At 30.5% G+C, this 22,455-nt stretch overlaps 1 protein-coding gene across 2 annotated transcripts in view; it reads left to right on the forward strand.

The window, feature by feature from the left end:
- Nucleotides 1-22,242, forward strand: part of Rbm13 (RNA-binding motif protein 13) — a 279,868-nt gene extending 257,626 nt beyond the window's left edge. For both annotated transcript variants that reach the window (XM_075360059.1, XM_075360068.1), the window contains 4 exons: nucleotides 2,933-3,046; nucleotides 6,334-6,414; nucleotides 13,243-13,314; nucleotides 22,094-22,242. In XM_075360059.1, coding sequence (XP_075216174.1) covers nucleotides 2,933-3,046; nucleotides 6,334-6,414; nucleotides 13,243-13,314; nucleotides 22,094-22,231 — 405 coding nt within the window. In that variant the 3' untranslated portion in view covers nucleotides 22,232-22,242. The remainder of the gene's footprint in view (nucleotides 1-2,932; nucleotides 3,047-6,333; nucleotides 6,415-13,242; nucleotides 13,315-22,093) is intronic.
- The last annotated feature ends 213 nt before the right edge of the window (nucleotides 22,243-22,455 follow it).

Here is a 22,455-nt window from a genome sequence, read left to right on the forward strand (position 1 = left end):
ATTCTAAAACTTTTTATGTATGTAAAAATATGACGTCATATGTAAAAAATTAATGCATGATATGTTATTATATTTTACAAAGTTTGTAATGTAATTTGAGGTGAATATATAATGCAGCTGTTAATGCGAATAAATCTTGAAAACGCTCCTGTATATATAGTAGAATAAGGTAAGTCATCCTACTTTACTTATTCTGTACTTTGGTTTATCTAATAAAGTAACGAAATATATATATATATATATATATGTGCTCATGCACACACCCACACACATACACATACACATGAGGCGTGTTTTTCTTAAGTAAGGGCCATTTTCAATTTACCACTATTAGATGCGGTGGAAATTGATGATACCAGTGTAACATGTTTATTTATATCAACTATCATCTGTTTGCAACAGTAGGCTAACGTTATTCGCGTTAGTTGCTCTGTGTAGCCTGGCTGAAATGAGTGCTACAATAAATAATCCTGCGATTGGTGAAATGCATTCAGTAATTTGTTATCGTTTGGTGGAAAAACAAATCTGCTGCTGATATAGAGAAATTGTGATGTTTACAGACCAGCATTTAAGGTAAAATTCACCAATGGTGTCATTTGCTTCGTTGAGGAAGAACGTATATTCACAGCAAATAGCATAATGGTTGCTAGACTGTCATGACAGATCAATTGACTGAAAATATGAATCCAAAAATCCATAAAAACAGAAGGCTGTTTCTCAATTATCTATTGAATTTCCTTTTGTTTTGCGACCAGTAATTTACAACATTTTAACTGAAAAACTGGGTTAGAGAAAGTTGTGTTCCCGATGGGTACCAGAAATGATGATGGAAACACACAAAGAAAAAATTTTGCTGCAGCTCACACATTTCTGATGCTATGAAAATGAAGTTGTTGATTTATTGAAACACATTGTGACTGATGATGAAACATCTTATTCAAATATTCAACTTATTCAAATATTGAGAAAAAGCAACAGTCAATGCAATGGCAGTATTCATTATCCCTGAAGCCCAAAAAGTTTAAGCAGGAAAGTTCAGTGAAAGAGCTTATGGCTGCGGTCTTTTAGGAAATTGAAGGGATATTGCTGATTGAATTTCTTGAACATTGAAGAACTGTTAATGCTGAACCTACTGTGAAACACTTACAAAACTTAGACGTCAATTCAAAACAAAAGATGCAGAAAGCTAACCAACGAGATTTTGTTTCTCTATGATAATGCACGAACTCACATGGTAAACAAAGCCACTGAACAATTTGAGAAATCTTCAAACATCCGCCTTACAGTTCAGATCTTGCACCAAATGATTATTACCTTTTTCTACATTTAAAACAATGGTTTGCTTAGCAGAAATTTGAAGATGATTAGGAATTGCAATATAGATTAATTGGTTAAGTTAATTCTTCAGTCTTGGTGAATTCTTCAGTAATGGAATAATGAAGCTGGTAAGCCATCAAAAATGTATTGTATAGAATGGCAAATGTGTAGAAAAGTAGTACTTTTTTTTTTGTTTATTTACCAATATATAGTAACACAAAATGTTAAAACTAAATTTTAAACATAAATATTTGAATAAATCATTTTAAACATCGTTTTTATTTAATATTAGAAAACAACAGTTAAATATTAAAAATTAAAAAACATATTTGCCAAAAAAAAACATTGCTGTTTAATGTAGGATATTTAGAGCATGCAGGGGACAATTTTGTATATAATTTTTTTTTAATTTGTTTAATATTACATATACTATGTATATAGCCTAAGACACTCCCGTTAACATACAGATTCCAACACGGGGTCATACATCTAAATCAGTTCAGCCATTCCAACACATACGTACATACAAACAACACACACCCTAAATACACTCCTAAATATATTTTTATATATTTTAAATTAAAAATCAATATAAAAAAATTATTATATTTTTTGTGTTTTTTGTTAATTATTTCATTAAATTACAGTTATAATAATTTAATTTTGTTATAAACAGAAAATATATTTTGAATATATTATAAAATAAAAATTTATGTAAAAAAAGTCTATATATACCTCCTTCAGTTTTCCATTTTATCTAAAATTTTAGATTAGAATGACTTGATACCTTTTTAAACAAAATAAAATAATAAAAAGTCGGTTTTCTTGCACAGAACTGCATAAAAATTTTATTTAATTACAACAGCCTTTTGGGTTCGATATACTTCTCTCTTTCATTCTTTTTTTGATCTTTTGATTTCAGATAATAAATTTTACAAAGTGTCTACTTCATTCATTCAGTTCTTTATTTGTTACAACTTTTATTAATTAAATTTTCTTCAAAACTAATAAAACAATTTTATTCTAAAATTCTTTTCCTTTGACTTTTCCTTCCTTCGTTCCTCTTCTTTAATATTGCAGTCTTCCATTACTGTTTGATTTCATCTCCTACATGATTAAATAATTATTCTTCTACATTTCTAATAATTCATCTTCAGCTGAAATGGTTGGCATGCAAACCTTTAGTACTGTTATAAGTCTGAACTTTGAATTTACCCTATGTAAAATAATTCCGTCATTGCTGTGCTCTTTAGAGAATATTTGTCCTTTCTTCTATTCATTATTTCCACTATTGGAGCTCTACTATATGTTTAATTTCATTTAGCCTAACTATGCTTCCTAGACCTCCTACTCCTGAAAATAGTATTTTAACTAAGAGTCCTGATTGACCACCATGATTGTACCTCATTCATTTCTTGTACATCTAATTCTCACCTGTCCATTCACTTCTAGTTTTAAGTTGTTCACCCAGTCCACATTCATTTTAAATTTTCTTTAATATTCCACATATTTGACAAATTTATCAATAAAAAGCAAGTTGTTATTTTATACATCTTTAAAATATGTAACAATTGTTTAAAAAAAATATTTTCAAAACTTTTTTTTTTGTTTCCAGTATGGTGACATATATAATTTCCCTCAAAGTGTTTTTGATAAAGCATTAGAAAAAGAAGAAATTGAGGAAGAAACTGATGAAGAGGAAGAGGGTGAAGTTAGTGAAGAAGAACTGGTAAGTATCTGGTTGTGTTTTTTTTTTCATTAAATTTTCATAGGTATTTATGCAATTTTAGATGAATGATAAGTTGAGACAGTTTATAACTTAGTAGATAAGTACGTAGTATTTATGGTGTTTTTCCTATGTCCATTAGGCTTTTCAAATTATGTGACTATTTATTGAATGTGTCGTTAAAAATTCAGTAATTTTGGGAGGTTGATCTGTCCTAGAAGTTAGAACAAGATCATGAAGAAAGGTGCACTCATCTGTGTAGGTTTAAAAGTATACTTTGTTTGAAACTGCCGCTGTAGATCATAATTAAATTTTTACATTTTTATCAGGAAATAAAAAGTTGCACATGTTCAAGTTACGACATGGTTGTGGATGTTCATGATGAGATAATTCAATAGATGTGGCAAATATTTCTCACTTATGTTTTGTGGATATGAATGCAATAGGATAAATCCGTCAAAGAAAATATGTTGTTTTGCAAATCAGTACCTGGTCATGCAGCAGAATTATGTCTTTTTAACGTTTTTATGAAACTACTAAAAACTAACTTAGATGGACAAAATGTATTGCTCTATGTTGTGATGGTGCAAAGGCGATAACTGGAAAGAACAGTGGATTTCTAAAAAAATTTAAAGATCATCTTATATTAAGGGTAGAATGGATGCTCTGGGTTCCTTCACACATGCTCTTGCAATAAAAAATATGTTTGAAAACCTCAAACAAATTCTTTGTAAAGTTGTAAAAATGGTTAATTTTATTAAAAGTCAACCTTTACATATTATTAGGCTGCTGTTTGCTAAACTATATGATGAAATGGGAAAGAAAAGATCTCTTCTTTTCCATACAGTAGGTTGTTAGTTACCATGGGGGAAAGTGTTAACCCGATTATTGGAATTGCGAGATGAATTAATAATATTTTCCAGGATAAACAAATGTCATTCTCAATGTTTTTTACAGAATAATTTGTATATGTTGTTGGCTTACTTACCGGATGTATTTTTGAATTTAAACACCTTGAATGTGAATTTACAAGGATATGATAAAAAATGTTATTAATGACAGACAAAGTTCATGCTTTCATTAAGAAGCTTGATATCTGGATTATTCGCCTTCAAAGCAAAAGTTTTTATGTTTCCACTCACTTCCAATTATATTGAGAAAAATTGGTTGTAGAAGGCGTAGTTTGAATAATTAGTATTTACCAGTGTGGATAGCATAAAGATGCATTTGTGTGAGCTAAAAATTACATTGGCAGAATATTTCTCAGAAGATAAAAATGATTTCTCGAAGAGATGGGTACTGAATCCATTTAGTGAAAACTTTATTGCAGCTGTTAAGTTGCCAGTTGAGATTTACAACCAACTCATCTAAATATCTGTCAATGAATATTACAACTGCGATTCATATCTGAAGATTTAGACACATTTTGGCTTGATCGTCAAACTGAATATGGAAATTTAGTCGCAGAAGTATTGAATATATTAATCCCCTTCACTACATCTTACCTCTGTGAAAAGGGTTCTTCATCTATGGTTTAAAAATGTTTTTAATTGGTCTATGGACTAAAAATCGTCTTTTATCACCTGAAAATAATTGCTTTTGTGTATTTCTAATGTAGATCCATGCGTGGAGAAATGTTTAAATGAAAAACAAACGCAATCATCTTATGAATTTATTTTCCTTTCATGTATACTTATAATTAGAAGTAAAATATTTATAATAAATGAATTTTTTTCTCATAAAATGATATCCTTATTCTTATATGAAGGTTTGAGAAACACTGATAAGAAATGGCAGTATCTCGCCTTTTTTTTTTTTTGCTTTGTGGATGGCAGCATAGTAGTAAGAAGAAAGTGGATAGATATTTTGCAGTGGGTTAGGAATTATTGGCACATATTTTGTATGTTAAGAACAAAGTACGTGATGCTAATTTTAGGCATTCATTATAGCAAACCATTTTTTGTTATCAAACACTTATGCATTATCCACTGTCTGATAAAGTATAAGAGTGATAATAATAGTCCAGTAAATGTGGGGGGAAAAATTTTCAATTTTTTGAAGAAGATTAGTAGAGTAGGGAAGTGCATGGGGTTGTAGATTAGGGTAAGAAATAACCTGTTTGTATTCAACTGGACTAAATGGCAGCCGTTCAAAGCTGGTGAAAATCACTTTTACAGTGTTAGGTCTTGATAGGCCAAGATAAACTTCCTAGTTTAAAAAGTTCTGAATAAAAGTTGTGGCATTTGCAGTATCTATAATTTAAGCCCTTAAATGTTGAATTTTGTTAGTTAATGCAAAAAAGTCAAAACACCATTAAAGATGGCCGTTTTTTGTGAAGTCAATGTCTAATGCAAAAATAACTTTTTTATTTTCATTGTTTTAAATTTTTTTGAAGTTGCAAATTCAGCTCTCTTCGTGCACAACTGCCGTGAACCGCTTCCTCCTCCACGACTACCCCATAAGTACACTGTTTTTGCTCATTTTTTTTCAAAAAGTTTAAACAAATTTTACATTAATTTTTGGTCTAAAACTTTTCACCATTTGAAAGTACAAGTCCTTGAAGAATGGATTGCACTTGAAATGGTCTCAAAAAAGTTCTTCAAAACCAAAATAATTACATTTACCTGAAGAGTTTTTTATAAACTAATTACAATATCTCAGCAACAAATAAAATAATTTTCTTGTCTTATTTTTTTTGTGTAACTACTCATTGAATTTGGAATTTCAAGAGCTAACTTTTAAAACAATAAAAATAGTAAAAAAGTTATATTTGCAATAAATATTGGCTTTGCAAAAAAATGGCCATGTTTAACAGTTTTTCGCTTTTTTTGCAGTAACTAATTAATGAAATTCAATGTTTAAGGGCTTAAATTAAAGGTACTGTAAATGTCCACAACTTTTATTTAGGACTTTACGCCTAGAAAGTGTTCCTTGGTCTATAAAATTGAAAAACAAATTTTCAACCACCATTAAACAGCTGCCATTTTGTCCAGTTAATGAAAATTTTTTCCTTTCACATATAAACAAGTTGTACTTACCCTAATCTACAACCCCATGTATTTCCCTAAACTCTACTAATTTTTTAGCAAAAATAATCCCTATTGACTGGACTATAAGTAGTAAACCTACTTTTGCATTTGTCTGTATGTTGCATATGCTTAACGAAAGGTATAAACTTTTCAGTTCAGAAGTTTGTTTTGTACTCACCAATTTAGAATAATATTTCATATCTCATATTTCTTGATTATATGTATTTTATGCTTACATAATTTAATTCCTATTTTTTATAGGAAATTGAAAAAGAAGTAGAAAATGAACTTGAAAAGGATGAGGTGCAGGAATTTGTTGAAGCTGAAAGTTCGGATGAATTAGTAAGTTTTAAAGATGTCGTTATGGTGTAATGACCATAATTATTAATTAATTTTATGTGTAAAATAAATGTCTTATAAAATAAGTCATAAGTCATCAAGTATCCATCCAGTGTAGGTATTTATTTGTGTTTACAGAAGACCAAATTGTAAAAATTATACTTAAGACTCATTTCTTGATTGATCATTTCAATTTGATGTAGTAAATTTTACATTTGAATTAAAAATTACATGGGGTTGAATTTTATGGCAGCTGTGGCTAGAATAACTTCAAAAATGCAGTATTTTTTAAGGTATTTTAAGTGCCTGAAATAATGAAATCCTGAGTCATTTTATATGTATCTATAAAGAATGATTTCTTTTAAACTATTAACTGATCCAATTAATCTCAATTAGATTAATTTCATGGCTATCATTATTAGTTACATAACTTATTGCTTGTTAAATGAAAACTCTTGTGCATTTTTATTTTAAACACAGTTAGTTGGTAATACTCTATTCTTAATTACTTTTTGCTCTGTATTTCATCTGATATAGTGATAGAGTATAGTGATTGCCTTTTTTTTTATTTCTTATGATATTGAATATACTTTTTTAGTTTATTGTAAATAAGTAAAATAAAGACATTGAAATCTTTTATTGATTAGTTATTTTTAATAGTGGTCAAGTATTTTACGTTTGTGATTGTTGACCACTGTCATTGTCTTAAAGAAAGTCGTGTATTAAAGTTGTAATGATTTTTAGAAAACTAAAAAAAATGTTACTTTATCTAACAACAAAATATAGTTTGCTTGTCAGAAAATAGTTGTCACTGAAATAATCAGTTTTTTGTAGTAGTATTTTATCTAGATTAGGCAGCATACTACTTCTTAATAAATTACTACTTGATTTTATTATTGTCAAATTAAAACTACATATATCATTCTATTGTTGCTTATTTGAGATTGGATGAATCAGTTTCAATGTAGTAGTGATAAAACATAAAAAATTAGCCAGAAATTTTTGAAGAGAGTACATTTATCATCTATTGGAGGGGTGGCCAACAAGTCGATCGCGAACAACCGGTCGATCGCGAGGCCCACCCAGCACAATACATTTTGACTTAGGTGTTACACTTGTCACCAGACGCAACACTTACAACTCGACTCATCGAAGAACACAGTCAGTTAGCTTGAATATTTGGTAGTGTCATACGGTAGCTTCTTTTCTTTTGTTTTATCAGTATTATTATTATTAATCAATATTATTTATCCTCGGTTACCATGTTGAGTTTCAATTTTTCTTATGTTTAAAATGTAAGTACCTTTCTTTGTTTTAAATTAAATTGCTTTTCTTACCTATCTGTTAACTTGATAAGTGAGCATTCTCGGCAACAGATCTTTAAACTGCGGTCATTACACTGAGAGAAAAATAAGGGACAGTATTACAGATATATTAGGAATAACAATAATTCTATTTAAATTAAGAAGTCAGTATTTTAAACCGTAATAAATATATTGTAACTTTAACATACTTCTTGTAAATTTGAATATATCTATATTAGATTTTAATATACTTGTATTGCTGTACCCAATCGTAATATGCAGTATTACTATTATTTTTCTCAATGCAACGGAGATAATTGCCGCAGTTCATGAGTTTTTGAATTTTCTAGGAAAATATTTAATTCAATATTTATTCTTTAAATTGTCATATTTCTTTGCATTCTAGTATACCCATGGACATGAGTAGTAAACTTATCACTTCAATGAAGAATGGGAACTCGATTACTTTTTACAATGGTGAATGATAAATGTTCTTGTTTAATATGTCTTACCTCGGTAGCCATTGCTAAAAAGGGTTATTTGGAGAGACATTTTTTAGCTTTACATAACAAGTATCAAACAGATTATCCACCAAATTCTGAACTGAGGAAACATAAAGTTAGGGATCCTAAAACTCAATTAACAAATCAACAAAGCGTTTTTAAAAAGCCATGGTTGAAGTCACAAGCAGTAACTACTGCATCATTCAAAGTAAGCTATCTCTTAGCAAAAAAATGTTAGCCATTTTCCGACGGTGAATTTGTAAAGGAATTTTTTTTGGAAATGTCAGATTCACTTTTTAACGATTTTAAGAACAAGAGTGAAATTGTTGCTGCAATTCAAGATCTACAATTGTCTCGAAACACAGTGATTGAAAGGATGAGTGGGAATCTAAAAGAGCAGTTATATAATGATATTAATAGATGTTCTTGTTTTTCCCTTCAGTGTGATGAATCGACAGATATAAGTGATACAGCACAATTACTTGTTTTCGTTCGTTTGGTTTTTAAGGATTTTACATCTAAAGAAGAATTGTTGGATATGATTTCTTTGAAGGAAAGGACTAGAGGTTCAAACCCTTTAAAAACTTGCTCAATGATTTGTAAATACCACTTTTTAAATGATTTTTCAGAAATCTCTCAATAACAACGGATGGCGCAGCTGCAACGATAGGTTGCAGAAATGGATTTGTAACCCTATGTCAAAATGAAGATGAATTCTCAGCCTTTTTGAGCTATCACTGCATAATTCACCAGCAATTGTTAGCTAGCAAGAGACTAATCACAAAAGAGGTAATGGACATAGCATTTAAAATTGCTAATTCAATTCGAGGAAGTTCCCTCAAACGGTGTTCTTCCAACTGCAGCTCAATGAAGGCCAACCTGAATTATTACTACATACCCATGTCAGATGGCTAAGCAGAGGTAAATTTCTGCAGCAATTTTGTGATTTATTGTCTGAAATTATAGATTTTCTTCACTAACAAGATGGAAACTGTGAAAATTTAAATGATGAAACTTGGCTTAGTGACTTAGCATTTCTTACCGATTTTACTTCAACATTAAGTCATTTAAATTTAGAATTACAAGGTAAAAATAAAACAGTAATTAATATGATCAGCTGCATGGACGCATATAAAACTAATTTATTTTGCTAATTCAAGATCTCCAACAAAATAATCTGAATCATTTTCCAAATAAGGCATGATAACCTACAAAAACATAAAAATATTAATTATAAGATCGACAAATATGTCGCGGAAATCCAAAAAGTAATTGAAATTTTGAGGTAAGATTCCAGGATTTTGAAAAATTAAAGAAATTGTGGAATTTATATAGATTTAAGTGTGAAACGCATTAGCAAAAAAATTTCAGACATATTTCATATGGATCAAAGGGCATTAGAAAATGAAATTATAATTTTACAAACTGACATAATCTTACAAGCCAGAAAATTTGCAGAAGATTTTTGGAAATATATCAGTGAGAAAAATATCCCAGTATCACCAAATGTACGGAATGTATCTATTCTTGTTTCGGATCTACATACCTATGCGAATCGGTATTTCCTTCCTTGAAGCAAACAAAGACTAAACAACGTTCTGGCCTGAATGATTCCCTTACTGAAGACTCATAATTATTATCTTTGTCAAGATATACACCTAATTATGATTCCTTGGTTAGAGACATGCAAACTCAGTCTTCCCATTAATGTTAAGGCAATAAAGTAAATTCTAAATCTGTCTTTATGTGCAACTACTTTAAATTAATAAATATTGTTAATAATTATCCATGTTCTTTTAATTTCCCTGGACGTGAGTTTTTTGGCCCTTTAAATAATTATTGTTGTTGTTTTTTACGTAGATAGATAAGCCGTATATATTTCAGTACGAGGTGTACTCAGCATGCTATTGATAGATTAACAAAAAGTAGGTCATATTATTCTTTCATTATAAATTTTCCTGGCCCTAAAAAAAACGCGAAAGTGAAATATTGAAATCAAATTATCAGCCATATTACTGTGCATTTTTATAACACATTTTTATAATATTTTTCATATTTAAGAACAAATAGTACAACAACTTATACATTGCAGTTGATAAAAAGATTAAATTGCATTTTAAGTTAGTAAAAATCTATCATGAAAAGTGTCAGAAAATCTAATTTTTTAAGTACCGCATGTACGGAATGCAGCTATCAAAAGTTGGGTCTGGAAATTTATTTTCTTCATGAGCCTATATCTCGAAAACTTAAGTGATTTAAAAAATAATATATTTTACTTATCTACGTATCTACTTATCATACCTTGCTGGAATGCACCTTATACTGAAACAGTGTATAAACATAGTATGCATTTCACACCCCATCTTCCCCCTTATGTTGTCGATCGCAACACACTTTTAAGATAAAAAGTCGATCGTATATACAGAAAAGTTAGCTACCCCTAATCTATTGCTACATCTAACAATGAAGTCTCTTACTAAATCAGTGTATTATAAATATCATCTTTGATAGTGGAAATAAACTAGCTATAGATATAAAAAGTAAGGGTACATGTAGTGAACGTTAGGTTTTGTTGAAAGAATTGTGAATTTGGAAATTTGGATGGAAATAGTAATAATTGGCAATGGCAGTTGATATTTTTGAATCTTTTCTTGAATAACTGGAGGAAGATAAGTCATCTGTAATCCATGGTGATGAAGCTTTTTAAAGCCATAATCCCGCAGCATTGAGAAGTATACCTCAAAGTTGTTACATTAACAGTGCAGCTGATTATTTGAAAGTATGTGCATCATTAAACTACAGTTTCATTTGCAATTTATAATAGTAAATAATTTACATTGCATTTTGCTTTTAATTTTTTTTCTACTATAATAAATTTGGTTTATAATTTTATGAAATTTAAATTTTAACAAAAAGTCTTGATTCACTTGAATTATTTGGAATCTACATAAAACATTTTTTATAGCTAAACTTTGGTGTTGAGCACATTATTCAATGTAATATTTAATACGGTTATGTGCCATTATTCTTGTTATTACTTTCCATACATGAAAATTTTTAAAATGTATATTATTTACTATAATAACCATTACAGTAAATAATATATGTAAAATATAATCATTTTGTTTCCTTTTGCTTAGTATGTGAAAATCTTGTGATAAAAATAAGTTTTCCACAGTGCAATCTTCTCAGTCCCTTACACTGACTTTAAGTAAATGTAGAAAGATTCTTCAGAATAAAAATATTTGCACTCCATCAACTATTCAATCAATTATTATCAATTATTCTTTGTACACTGTTGTCATCATTAGACATTTTTCTATAAAATAGAATAAATGAAAGCATTTCTAACTTCACTGTATCACATAAAATTATATGTTCTTTGTAAAAAGGACAAAATAAAATATCTAAAAAAAAAATCAGTTTTGGTGGTCTAGTTTTTTTGTCATTTTTTCCTTAAAAAAAGGGTACAGGAATGTAATTTTCTTTAAGGTTTTCATTATTCCTTCATGAAAGTTATAAAATCGTCTTATATTGTATGGAGAAGAATGTTTTAAAACATTCATATAAATAAGAATATATTAAACATTTTCATTTAATGTATTGGTAATTTTTGTTTCTTATTTATTATGTTTTGAGATTCAATAGGTTATTTTTATTTGTTTAATATTAATCCATTTTACTTTGTATGCATCTGACAGTTTTTAATGAACAGATTAATAATTAATGTATAATCTGCATTTCAGCTACTGAAGCTATATTTTTACTTATCTTTTGGGTTTACTTAGTTTCAAAATAAAATAATTAATAATTAAAATAATAAATAAATAATTTTCACTTAAAAGGAATGGAAAGTTTCAGAACTATCTAATCTTAATTTCAATAATAAAAGATTTTTTCATAATTGTTAAAGTGATGATAGAACTTGACTGAAAAAAGTGAACTGTTAGAATAATTTGGCTCCTCTAATGTGGTTGGATTCTGTAATGTTTTCCTTCTCATATCATACTTGATTGTTACCTCTTATTTATATAAGCATAATATATATTTGAAATAATTTGTTGGTACAAAAGAAAAGCTGAGAACAAAGTTGTAATACTTATCTGGCATTGGTTATTTATTCTTATATAGTGGAAAAATAATGCCATGGAAATAAACAAAAAAAAAGGTTTTAAAAATTCAAAAAAATTATATTTTTTTTACTTTGATAAAAGATATGTGGGCTCCCCCACCCACAATATTGCCATAAAAGTTTTTTTTTTCGATCACTTGCATCACTACTATGTCTAGGAAGACGAAATAATATTTGCTTAAAAATTATGCAATAAATAAAAAGGTAGCTTTTTATTTTTGAGGAAGGGGGAATTTTAGGGTAGAATTTTAAAAAAAGGTGTTAAGATAAGAATGCATGCATGCATGAGTTTAATTTAAAGTAGGGTTATGGTTACAAAGTTTTGAGAAAATTGATCCAAAATCTATGTACCCTCCCCTTGGAGATACTGACCCCCAAAATGTTACCGGCCAATTGCCCCACATGCTCAAGTCTGAACAAAATTTCAGTAGAATCTGTTTATCTAGTCAAAAGTTATGAAGATTCAATTGCGCCATTACAAATATGTATGAACATTATCCCCACTTTGGTTTTTTTTTGGGGGGGGATTTTGGGACAAAATGTGAGAAATGTAAAAAATCCCATACCCCATTTCGTGACTGCACCATATATTTTCCTTGATGCAGCATAGTTCTAGAGCTATGATGCCAGGAAAAATAAAAGTAAGGCTGCATTTTCTTCATCCAGCACATTGATCGACCCTATTTGTATTGTGTTTGATGTATTAGGTTGTTTTTATCAGATCTAAGCATGTTTGAGTTGTATTAAGTGTCTGAAATTCTATTTGTGTAGAATGTACCCTAAGTTTTAATTTCACTGACTGAATGTGCTTTTTTAATCATTGATTGTATATTTTCTTATAGTTAACTTACCTTTTAAAGTATCTATTGAAAATAATATATTTCATTTGCAGGAATCTTCCGATGATGAAGTCAGTCGAGAATATGTTAGTGATATTGAAATGTCAGATGTATCTGATATAGAGGTAAGTCAGATTTATAGTGTATTTTATACTATAAACATACTATGAAAAATATTTATATGTCTAATCCTTTTTATTAGTAATATAATTGCTACTGTGCCTGCATATCTGTGAACAAAATGCTCTTTGTTTTCTTTGATTCTGCTTTTTGTCACACACAATTCTGCAATATAAATTTTGTTTCCTTCCATCGATTCTACAAGAGGCTGTTAAGTTCTGAATGCCATGTTGCAATATAGAAATATTTTTACTTACTATATGATATTTATCTTCTAAAATTTTTTAAAAGAATTTTTAGTATAAAAAAATGGAATGTAATATATTGTAGAAAAAAAATATTGTTTATTTCATTTTATTATTTTAATTGTAATAGTAATATTATACCATTATTTTAAAAGTTTTCTAACCTTTTTATAATACATATTTAAAAATAAAGCCAAATTTTGTGCATTTGGATCATATTATTTTCTCTTCTCAGTAGTTGATGTGATTTATAGGTGTAGTTATTTTAATCTTGTAATATTAATTAGTTAATTAAAACTAAATAAATTTAATTAAATTCTTAGATCAGATTAGTTAATATAATAGACAGATATTAGATAAAAATATTCAGTGGTCCATCAATTAATTTTTATCACTTTTACATTGAATTATTTTCATTCATTTGAAAGTGAGGTTAGGTTATTGGATTTACCTCTACATGTAATTAGTGCCCATGATCTAATTACACACTAGGTGCCTGATTGGAGTCACTGATCAAAATCAATAAATTAATTTTGTAAATAAATCTGAATCTCTTAACACAAATTTAACATTTGGGCATCAAGGGATCATCGCAGGGTGTTGCTTAATTTCAGTTGTAGTGAGCTAAGGTATACATTGAAAAATTCCCGTGACACTTTACCTGGAAATGATTATATCAGGTTCAGTATGTTATCTCATTTGCCAAATAATGCATTATGACATCTTTTGTCTACTTGCAATAAAATATTTTCTGACCAGGTGTTTCCAGATCCTGGTCAGAAGCATTGGTCATCCTGTATTGAAACCTGATAAAGATAAACGAATCCCTTCCAGTTATTGTCCTATATCCTTGACGAGTACCCTGCACAAGTTGGTGGAATGTATGGTAAGCCAGCACCAAGTTTCGTACATTGAGAGAAACACAGGTTTCACACTAGAAAACAGAATATCATAGGGAAGTGTCCTAAGCGTTGCCTTATTCGCAGTACCCATAAATAGTATAGCAAAAGACGTATGAAAACCATTATGTGTTCTTTATCTGTTGATAATTTCTCAATCTACAAATTATTTAGAACTAGTTATTAGTGATCGGTTGCTCTAAAATACAATCACCTGTTTAGAATCGTGTAAAATGACTGGATCACTTTTTCTCCAGAGAAAACAAAATGCATCTGCTTTTCATGCTTGAAGGGAAGGTTACCCTCAAGTGTTTTTGCATGGTGAACCATTCAAAGCATGTACACAGGTTAGATTTTTGGGAATTTGGTTTGATTAAAGACTAACATGGGTAACACATTTAAAAGAGCTAAAGTTAAAATGTGTAAAAATATTAGATGTGCTGATAGTTTTATCTAATACATGATGGGGAGCTGATCGAGTGTGCATGTTGCACTTATACTGAGTTCTAGTCCATTCCCGCTTGAACTACAACTGTGAGGCCTATTCGTCTGCTTGGTCCATTACTCTTAGAATGCTGGATTTTGTCAATCATTCATTCATCCATCTTGCTACAGGTGCTTTTTGCACAAGCCCTGTGGTAAGTAATGTGCATGGAAAGTGGTGAGCAATCCCTTTCTAATAGACAGAATCAAATGATTTGCACTTAACATAGCTCATATTAAAGCACAAAAAAATCGTCCAACATTTAATGCGGTGTTCTCTAACCAGCATTTGATTCAATATCAAGAATAGCCTAGATATACTGCTCCACTAAGCATCAGAGCTCACCACCATTTCTTAGCTTTAAATAAACAGTTACCTCCAGTTCTTAATGTAGCTCCATGTTATTACCCCCCTTGGCAGCCTTCTCTCATTAATTACTGCTTTGATCTTTGTCAATCTAATAAAAAAAGCATGAATCCTGATGTTACAGTTTATATGGATGGCTCTAGAAACATTAATCTGGTTGGTTGTGGTTTTGTGGTTGGCAACAGACATACATGTTTGGTCTTCCCAGAATCACCAGTATTTTCATCCCAGAACTGTATGCCATTAATAAGGCCTTAAATACAGTTAGCCTAAAATTTTGACATGTTCTTGTTTGCTCAGATTCCATGAGTGCATTCTTGCAAGCAATTAGTGATATAATACAACAGTGACCTTCTGCTGGATTCCCAGCCATATAGGAATTTCAGGTAGTGAGCACACAGTGCTGCAAAAGAGGCTTGTTAACAGCCTCCTTTTACCATTTGTATTGCTTCTAACGATTGTCTGTTTACTGAAGAGGATAATTCATGATATTTAGCAAAGTGAGTGGGATGCTACCATGAATAATAAACTTCACCCAATTAAATCGCTGTTTCACCATGGAGCTCACCATGGATGTGCAGAAGTAACCCTCTAGAGGAGGTTATTATTTGCTATTTGTGAATACGGCATGCTAGGCTCACTCATGGATATCAGATGACTCAAACAAATGCACCAATTTGTGCTTGCTGCGACGATCAACTGACAGCTCACCACATCCTTGTGGATTGTATCTGTTGTGCAGCATTGTCTCAAGTTTGCTGGCTTACATGCAAACAATTCTTGGGGGTAATGAAGTTTTGTTACCTTCTATTTTACGATTTCTTCAGCTGTCCATTTACATTCAAATAAAATATATAAATTACTGTAGTGTTCCAAATATTCATGCCATTTGCTGTAATGAAGATTGCAATTTCAATTTTTTGAGATATATAAAGTAATATATCTTTGTGTTGTTATTTCACTTTTAGCATAGTTGCTTGTGGTACTAGATAGTGTAATGTTAGACTTACTTTTGAACCACCCTACAGGGCGGTTCAAAATTAAGGACCGATGAGTTATAAATAGCAAGTGGTAATGCTGATTGATTTGGGCATACACAGTAGCTTTAAGTGGTCTGTTAGGCATGTAACTATCACATTGCCATCAGTTCATTGTTGTTTGCCTTTGTGAGACAGTGTGTTAAAATGAGTACAGTAATAACAAATCCCACCAGTTGTTAAGTTCAGTCAGTAAATAGATTTCTAATAAACACAAGAGGATATAATGCTGCTGAAATTCACTGTCAGTTGTGTAACACATGCGCCTACTGCAATGAGTGAAAGAAATGTGAGGTACTATTGTTGTGTGTTTAAAAAAGGCTTCAAATCTTCAAGGTTCAAATCTTCATGATAAACAGAGAAGTGGTAGGCCTAATGTCTGGACTGACAATCTCATTGATCATGATCTACACCAAAAAAATTCAAACAATCCGTCTTGCGGAAAAATCATGGCAACTGTATTCTGGGACCAAAAGAGTGAGCTTTTGATTGATTCATAGAACCTGAACATCCATCACATCACAAGTCTATTGTGAAACACTTTATAAATTCTATTGTGCCTTTCAAAACCGACAATGGGGAATGCTGAGATGTGGAATTGTTCTTCGGGTTAATCCATTTGAAGTGACCCAAGGGTGGTTACTTGACCAATTCAAAAAAAAATTGATACTTACCCACCACTTGTTTCCTATAAGTCTGAGAACTTAAAAATATTTTTTTAAATTTTTTATTTAAGCAGTTTACCTGTGGCAGTCATTTTCATTATGGCGCACACCCCTGCTTTTGTGTTTGTAAGGGTTTATTGAAAAAATCATAACTAAAAAACTATTGGTCCTGGAAGGATGAAACAAAAAGCAATTTAATCATATTTTCTCAAGGTAGAAGATAGGTCTAATGATTTATTTGCCTATCTCTCTTCTTTCTATGAGAAAATGACCAATAAAGTTGAACATGAAAAACAGTGAAATTTCCCTTTTGGTATTTTTTTTTCAAGAGGCAGAGATGGTGTATACAGTACAGTATATTAGAAAAAAATATTAAAACAAAATAAATATTGAAAGTTATGTTTATAGAGCCACTGAGGAAAAAAATAGACAAATCGTAATTATATACTAGTACAGAGTAGGGTATGTCCACAAAACATAATAGCCCATAGGACACTTTTGTGAATAGTCAAGGTCATTGCCCAAATAAGTGTGAATAGGACATAATTCCGTAAACACAATACACTATTATTATCCAGATAATGATCGCCGATCTAAATTCACAGGCCGTTCATACTTTCGGGGTTGTCTTATAAGACAGATTTATACTAAAACTATAAAACTTGATGAAAGTTTATACTTCATCTTATCTATGGTGTATGTTAGTAGTTTTACCAGAAATAATATTAATGATGATATACTTGTGCCTAAATTTTTTATGGATTTTTGAGAACTAATTTCTTTAAAAATTCAAATTTGCACAACTTGCAGTGTTTTTTTTTTAGATGTTTATGGCAAATAAAAAAGTTAGAACCTCTCAAAAATCATGAAAAACCAGTTAAAAGCGATACCATTTTGACTTGCTAAATAAATGCTCCAAAGGGTTTCTTGGCTCTTTAATGTTTTTATACTTATTACTATAGTTGAAATGACTTGTTTGAACCATTCAACTGCAGTGTTCATGTTATAACAGGCACTTGAAGCCACTTCCAGTTGTCAGAAAAATTCATGTTGTAACATGCTCATTTATACTTGCCGCATCATTTAGCTTTGCACTTACACACTGACATTAGTCAGCGGCCTCTTCACATTTTTACAGAGGGTCTCAAATTTCATCAATTTGGTGAAGAAGTATGTTTGGTGTTGATAGACTATGCAAAAAACTTTCATTTCTTGATCAAGATGAGATACAAACCTTTCGTTGGGTCAACAGCCATGCCACAGTTCACTCATTTGTGTTCTGTTTCAAGGAAAATGATGTATTACAACACAAAAGTGTCTGTATTTTAAGTGATCACTTGAAGCATGATACAGCAACATTTTATTGCTTTCAAAAATGTTTAATAGACCATATCAAGGAAGAACATTAAAAAACTCATCTGTTTTACTGATGGTGCTTCAAGTCAGTATAAAAGTAAAAAGAATTTTGCTAATTTGTGCAGTCACAAAAAAGACTTTGACCTTGAAGCCAAATAGCACTTCTTTGGATCATCCCAAGGAAATAACACCTGTGATGGTGTGGGAGGAACAACAAAACGAGAGGTGGCAAAGGCAAGCCTGCAAATGCCATTAAACAGCCAAATACTAAACATTGATGAAATGTATTCATTTTGTAATCACAAACTGAAATACATAAAGTATTTTTTGATTAAATCAGATGAGATAGCCGAAATTCCAGAGACTAAAAAACCATTTTGACTGCTGTAAAAGAGTTCTTGGTACTAGAAGCTATCACCACAAGTATACTCCTTTGTCAGAGAGCATTGTAAGGTTTTATTTTACTTCAGACTCCACGGACTATGAAACCATCCTGTATCAAGTATTTTACACTTTCACTTAAGCAAAAAGACTCTACTACTTGTGTATATGACAATCAGTGATGGATAGGAGAAGTGTTGGCTATTAGCCTCAAAAATGATGATGTGCAGATTCATTTTTTCCACCCAGCTGGACCATGTACATCATTTTAAAAGTCTCAACTAGACAAAGTTTGGGTACTGATCTGCAAAGTCCTGAGAAAGTTGGCATCATTTGTACTTACTACAGTGACTGGTTGTTCACACACAATTTTAAGAGCATTATCAGAAGAGATATCACAGCTGTTGTTTAACCACACTAAATAATAAACTTTTATTGCTACAAAAACAGGCTATTTCACTGAAGAATAATTAAAATTTTGCTACAATTTAGTTTTTCTTTGATATTGTTTACAAAAATAAACCAATATAAAAACAAAAATGATTTCTTGAAAAAAGATGTAGGCTCATTGAAATCACAGATTGGGTAAGTTTTACAAGCATTTTTGAATCAAAATTGTATTAGGTTACTGGTATTGGTTAAGTTATCTTTAAATTACAACTTATCATTAATATTTAAAAAAACTATTTTAAAAATATTGAAAATGTCAGCTTCAACAAAATAGGGACTAAATATAAAAAATGTAAAGTGCAAAGAAGACAAGAAACTCCCTTGGAGCAATTATTTAGTGAATCAAATTGGTATTGCTTTTAACAGGTTTTTCTTGATTTTTGAGATGTTTTAACTTTTTTATTAGTACAATACAAAAGAAAGTTTTTGTATTTGCCATAAACATCTTCAAAAACACTACAAGTTGTGCAAATTTGAGATTTTTATCACCAGTCCCATCAGAGTTATTTGAAGCCAAAATTTGAAATTTAAAAAAAAATTAGTTTTCAAAACTTTATAAAAATTTAGGGGTAAGTATATTATTTATGGTAAAACTATTAACGTATACCTGTATGTTAAAAATAATTCAAACTGTGTATGCCATCCCTGCCTCTTGGAAAAAACTACCAAAGGTGAAATTTCACAGTTTTTCATGTTCAACTTTATTGGTAATTTTCTCATAGAAAGAATAGAGATTGGTAAATAAACCAATGGACCAATCTTTTACATTGAGAAAATATGATTAAATTGCTTTTTGTTTGTTAATAGTTTTTTAGTTGACTTTTTCCATAGACCCTTTCAATCACAAAAATAGGTGTGCACACTGTAACAAAAATAGCTGCCACAGGTAAACTGCTTAAAAGATTTTTTTTAAATATTTTTAAGGTCCTGAAACATGTAAGAAACAAGTGGGGATAAGTCTTATTTTTTTTTTAATTGGTCAAGCAACCAGCTTATGTTTGTTTGGAACACTTCAAATAGATTCATATGATAACAGAGTTTTTTTATATTTTTTTCAGTTATGCCTTTCTGTAAAATTATACTTATCTAAATAAAATTTCTTTAAATTCTCTTTTATTCATAATCTATTTGTGTATACATTTTCAATCAGGGTGATTTAATACATGGATTTAGTGTTTTTTTATCTAAGAACCTGTGCTTATGTATATTATTTTAGCATTAAAATTCCATGATAAGCATTTATAAATAAAATCTAATAGTTTTTTAGAAATAATGAAATAATTAAAATCAAAGTATTGGTATGAATTAATTTCTATCTCTTGATGGTTTTTTTTGTTGTCATAATTTTAAATAAAATTATTAAAATATCTCCGACTGTTAGTTGTACTGTTATTTAAAACAATGTTAATAGTCCAGATGGTGGACACTTGTAATTTCCAGCATTTTATTTTGCGTTTTAAAATCTCAATTTTGTTGTAATAATAATTAAACTATAATTTGTTCTGTTATTAGGGTAAATCAAATTTAAATGGTAATTTTACTATTCTCTGCAGCAAGCAGTTCAAACCTTGATGGTGATTGGGGGGGGGGGGGGGGGGTTAATGTTCAGTGTGTTTAGAGAGGGGGAACCAGCTAGGTTAGCTCCTCTGCTCTGTTCTGTCGTCAGTACAGTCATGAGTGAGTTAGAGCTGTAATCTGTTGTAAACATATAATCATAAAGTTTTTAACTAATGAAGGTGTTAAACCAGCGGAGATTTTAACTCGTTTAAAGATACAGTTTGGGGACGCTGCATTGTCTCAGTAAGTGTGTACATGGGCCAGACAATTTAAGGGCAGTTAAGAAAGTGTAGAAAACGAAAGTCATGATTGACGCCCAAGGTTAAGTCTCACAGCTGATAACATCCATGCTGTTCGAGAGCTTATCGAAGATGATTGCTGGTTCACTGTTGAAAAAATCATGTCAGAAGTGGGTATCAGCTATGGGAATGCTGAATCCATTATCACTGATCACCTTGGCTTTAGAAAAATTAGTGCTCAATTGGGTCCGAAATTGTTGACTGAAAATCAAAAACAGGTAGGTCAGGTTGGAGATCTGTGAGAGACTTCTGAATCGATTTTGGCAAGAAGGGGATGATTTTTTGAGACGAATCATCACATGTAATAAGTCATAGGTTCATCATTACACTCGAGTCAAAAATGGCGAGTAAGGAGTGGTAAAGGAAGAATGAGAGGTACCCAGTGAAGGCCAGAACCCATCTATCAGCCGGAAAAGTTCTTACGATTTTTTTTGACTCAAGGCTAGTTTTACTTGATTTTCTCCACAATCAACAAATAGTGAATGCTGTTTACTATTGCCAGCTGCTACAGTCAGCAAAAGCCGCCTACTGAAACAAAAGACAGGGTGTGCCCATCATAGATGTCATCCTTCACCATGACAACGCCAGGCTGTACACTGCGATTTTGACAAAGAATAAATTGGAAAAATGCACTAGGAAACACTCAACTACTCTCCCTAGAGTCCAGATTTGTTCCCTTGTGACTACTTTTTGTTTGCGCCCTTGAAAGAATTGCTTGGAGGGGAATGATTTGAAGGGGCTGAGGAGCGTGTGCGCAGTTTGTTGACGACTCACTCTCAAACCTTTTATGAACGAGGAATATTTAAGCTTCCAAATCATTGGTAAAAATGTGTAGATCGTGCAGAAGACTATACATAGAGATATGATATATAGAAGGTATGAACTGTGTATATTATTGATCAATAAATTTATTATACAGTTTATATTTGATTCACCCTTGTAATAGCATTTTATGAAGTAATTAATAGAAGTGTATTGACAAATATTAACATCTTAAACATTAATAACATTCTAAAATATTTAAATGTATATGTTTCTGTTACAGGAACTGCCAAAGGCAACAAATGTAGATAGAAAACTAAAAGGAAAATCATTGAACAGTCAAAGAAGAAAGTCAGAATCACATGTAGAACTAGAGTATGAGATGGAAATGCCTGTAAAAGAAAAAATAAAAAATAGTTAAACAATTTTCAACTTCAGTATCTTTTTTTTTTATATTTTCCAATTTGTGATTGATCAGCATTGTTCAATTACTAGAAGTAATCAAACAAAATGTATGAGAAAATTAAAGTAGTTTTTATTACTTAGTTCTTATTCTCATATTCTAAGACTTGAAGTATTTAGAGAAGAAAATTATATAATCCTAATTTTCAGGTTTTGGAAATTTTGTTTATCTAACTTAATATA

This window comes from Lycorma delicatula, chromosome 1 (assembly GCF_047948215.1).
Source record: "Lycorma delicatula isolate Av1 chromosome 1, ASM4794821v1, whole genome shotgun sequence".
Taxonomy (NCBI): domain Eukaryota; kingdom Metazoa; phylum Arthropoda; class Insecta; order Hemiptera; family Fulgoridae; genus Lycorma; species Lycorma delicatula.